The 4,318-nt window shown below is 31.8% G+C and overlaps 1 protein-coding gene across 1 annotated transcript; it reads right to left on the bottom strand.

The window, feature by feature from the left end:
* Nucleotides 1-412: 412 nt before the first annotated feature.
* On the bottom strand, nt 413-3,134 carry LOC128396744 (ecdysone 20-monooxygenase-like). Its single transcript, XM_053357350.1, is given in 4 exon segments — nt 413-832; nt 1,169-1,334; nt 1,336-1,487; nt 1,567-3,134. Coding segments are annotated over 3 exon segments (1,428 nt in total). The 5' UTR covers nt 2,689-3,134; the 3' UTR covers nt 413-832; nt 1,169-1,180.
* Nucleotides 3,135-4,318: the final 1,184 nt, after the last annotated feature.

Genomic DNA, 4,318 nt, shown 5'->3' with positions numbered 1-4,318 from the left:
TTTTTCCCTCTAATTGGTTAACCTTTTCGAGACAAGTGCCATCTAGTGGATCACATTCAAGTTCACCTTCGTTTCGATTCAAAATAATTTCACTTAATTGATGTTCAGGTGATTACGTTGAATTAACAGATTTGATATCGAAATTAATTGAAAGCGTTAATTCAAAGACAAGAATCAATGGATCACATTGTTGGACTTGTCAGATCACACGTTTTATTTCGATATTGAAACTTGCCCAATATTCAAAATTGAACTTCCGCAGGCTAAAATTCCGTTTGTGATTAAGCCAAAATTATTAAGCAAAACTTTGTGAGATATTGAGGCTTTTTCAATGCAGAAAAAATGTTTCAAATTGGTAAATAGGGTTTTGGACTAATTAATTCTAGATTCTAAAAAACAATTTATGTAATTTTCTCACTTAATTAACGATAAATCAATTTGAGAAAATGATAATTACTGTTATCAAATGTTATCATGAAAATAAATTCGTTGAGAAAAGTTATTGATTTGAAATTGACTTTTATGTTAATTGTACATCAATTAAATGAAATGGCGATTAAACAGTTTTAAAGTAGAAAACAATTAGAAGATTGAACAATGTTTGAGAAGATGTTTAATTAACGAAAAAATTTCCACTCGATTTGATTATTGAAATTTTCATCCAATTGCGTTGAGAATCGTTCGAAGGGCTTTTGTCATGGTTCGAGTTCTATGTTCTGGTTTGGAGGCATAATCGAATTCGAGTCTATTGAATCTGGTCACCCAATCGGCGATCCAAGCATTCACCATGAAAACAGGGAAAGTTTCAGATGATTCGATTTCTTCTGGAGTTCTTTCTCGGTCGAAATAATCATTGAAAATTATTATTGAAAAAGAAGAAAATAATAATAATTAAGTTAATTGATCAATCGACACTGATTATTGCAAACAATCAATTTCAATTATGATTTGATTGACGTATCAATACAATGACCATTAAAATATCAAACCTTTAAACTTAATCAAATTGCATTTAGTTACTTGAATGTGTCCACTACTGGTCAGTCTTTTGATCATTTTACCTTGATTGTTTTTTATCCAGTAAATTTACAAGTTTCATCTATTTAATTAATTGTAACAATTAACATCTTGTGTTAGAAACGAAATGGAGTAAAAATAAACTAATTACCTTTTTTATCAATCATCTTGGTTCGAGATGAATTTTGATCTGATTTTCCGGAATAATGATAAAGTCTTGTTTCAATAATAATTTAGGTGTTTCTGATAACAATTTGTATTTGAGAATAATTTTGGCAGTTGCAATGTACAACTCGATTTCGGACATTCGTCTACCGACACATTCGATTACCAAGGCCAAAAGTTAGTAAAGAAAAGGGATGAATCGCTCTGCGAGCATCACCTAACCATCTTTCAGGTCGAAATGTTTCCGGTTCGTCAAAATAATCAGGATGTTTACAAATAGCTCCAAAGGATAACATAATTGGAACCTATTAAATTAAATAGAGAAAAAGTTATCAAAAATGAATCAAAATCCAACTAATCGTTGGACCGAAATTATCAACTTACTTCTGCTGGAACATTTTGACCTGAAAGAGAGATCGAATCAGGAAGAATTCGAACCAAATTTGGTATAACTGTGGCCAATCGAAAACTTTCCTTTAAACAAGCTTTCAGGTAAGGTAATCGACTCAAATGTGTCTCATTGACATCGACTTGTGAGTTTCCGATAACTTGGACCAATTCTTTGAATAATTTCTCCTGAATTTCATGATTAACCGATAAATGATGGAGAAGAAAACAGAGCGAAGTGGAAACAGTGTTAATACCACCGACCATAAAGTCCATAACTGTAGTTCGTACGGTGTCTCTATCTAAACCCTTCGTTATTAGCAAAGTTTTCAACAGACATTTACTGTCATCATTTAAATCATAATCATCTTTCTCATGGCACGAATTTTGATCATCGTTTTTTAGCTCATTTAAAGCACGATCAACGTATTTATCAGAAATATTGTAAATCTCTTCTTCGGCGGCAACGAACATCTTATAACTGGGAGTAGGCCAGAATTTCCACCATTGAACACCATGGTAAAGAACTTGAAATGATTTGAATAGATTTTTAGACGCACTAATTAATCTTCTACCATCTTCTGAAGGTTCTATGGTTGATAAGCAACCAAGTCGAGTATTTAAACAAATCATGGCGATCGATTCAAGGGAAAATTGATCAGTACAAGTTAATAAATCATTGATGGAACCTTGTTGATTCTGTTGGAATCCAAGGTAAGTGATAAAATCATCGGTAATCACATTAAGATTAGGTAGATAGGAATTAAGAACACCACTGGATAATAAAATAGGAGCAATTAACTGTCGTTGAGAGAACCATTTGTCACCCTGTAGATTACCAAATCCAATTGTCGGATAACGATCAGGTAAAGATGAACGATATTTGACCAGAAATTCATTCGCAGGTCTATAGGGAAATTTACCTTGGGCTCGTAAAATTTTCTCAATATCGGATGGATTAAAAACGTAAACGATTGTCCGTCTAACAGGCCAATATTTTTCTTCCACACGAATTGATCCATATTTGTCATGTTTCGCTTCAATTGCTTCATGCAGTTTAAAAAGTGATAACCGGTTAAAAGATTTACTCAACAATTGACTTAGTTTAGAAAATATCATCTTAAAGATTAAATTGTCATTGATTCGATTTCTCTATTGGTTATTAAAGTGAACAAAGAAAGTTGAACACAATAAACATCATCGAATTAGGAAAATGAGAAGAAAAAACATTGATTAACTAACGACGATTTTTGATTAAAAAAGAAAGATAATTAAAAACTAGATTAAAAATGTTAATTGTCATGTTAGACATCATCTTTTGTTTGTGCTGTAAACAGAATCACATGGAAACAAATAAACACTACGATCACAAAATGTTAACAATTAAATCCGTTATTTGAGAAGTTGGCAAAGATTTGATCAACACAATCAACACAAATATGTAATGGGAATAAACTGAAATTGGTCAAGATTGGAAATTGTTAAAAACAAGATGAAGGTGAAGATGAAGAATCAACGAAAACAGTAAGTAGAAAAATAGTTTTGTTGTTGTTCAAAAACTTGATCAAAATTGTAAAGGTATCGCTCTCATTCTCTCTCTCTCTCTCTCTCTCTCTCTCTCTCTCTCTTGCAAGTCACAGGTAAACGTTTATTGAGAGCGTTAATTCAAAGACAAGAATCAATGGATCACATTGTTGGACTTGTCATATCACGCGTTTCATTTTGATATTGAAACTTGCCCAATATTCAAAATTGAACTTCCGTAGGCTAAAATTCCGTTTGTGATTTTTTCTCACTTAATTAACGATAAATCAATTTGAGAAAATGATAATTACTGTTATCAAATGTTATCATGAAAATAAATTCGTTGAGAAAAGTTATTGATTTGAAATTGACTTTTATGTTAATTGTACATCAATTAAATGAAATGGCGATTAAACAGTTTTAAAGTAGAAAACAATTAGAAGATTGAACAATGTTTGAGAAGATGTTTAATTAACGAAAAAATTTCCACTCGATTTGATTATTGAAATTTTCATCCAATTGCGTTGAGAATCGTTCGAAGGGCTTTTGTCATGGTTCGAGTTCTATGTTCTGGTTTGGAGGCATAATCGAATTCGAGTCTATTGAATCTGGTCACCCAATCGGCGATCCAAGCATTCACCATGAAAACAGGGAAAGTTTCAGATGATTCGATTTCTTCTGGAGTTCTTTCTCGGTCGAAATAATCATGAGAAACTGAATTGATTCTCGGTTGACCGAAATGTCTCAATTCTTTAAATCCAATTGGATTCGATTCAAATTTAAGGTTAATTGTTGATCGAAAAGGTTTGAATAAACTGTAATTCTTAACAAATCCTTTAGGTAAATAATATTTGGGCCACTTTTTAATCACTGAGTTAATTGCTCCAAGTTGATTAATCATCATCATTGGAGGTGGAATTGGTAATTGGCTCATTCCCGAGATTGGGATGAAAATTAACTGAGGTTGGTGATTAACTTGATTTGATTTAAGTGGATAATAAGTGATCACTGGTGTTGCCATTGATTTGTGATCAACAATTTGTTGATTGTTAATCGGTTGGACATTTAATGGAGAGTTGGAAAAACGTCTTGTTAACAATTTTATCGGAGATAATTGTAATCTTGGAATTAAATTAATTCTCAGAGAAACTGTTGATTGAAACACTAGAAAATAAATTAATTGTTGAGTAATTGTAATGAGAGACATTTTAATTAAACTGAATTC

The sequence above is a fragment of the Panonychus citri genome, unplaced genomic scaffold (genome assembly GCF_014898815.1).
Source record: "Panonychus citri isolate SS breed McGregor unplaced genomic scaffold, ASM1489881v1 Contig00028, whole genome shotgun sequence".
Classification (NCBI taxonomy): Eukaryota; Metazoa; Arthropoda; class Arachnida; order Trombidiformes; family Tetranychidae; genus Panonychus; species Panonychus citri.
The sequence above is the reverse complement of the archived record's forward strand: the minus strand, read 5'-3'. Positions and strand labels throughout refer to the sequence as shown.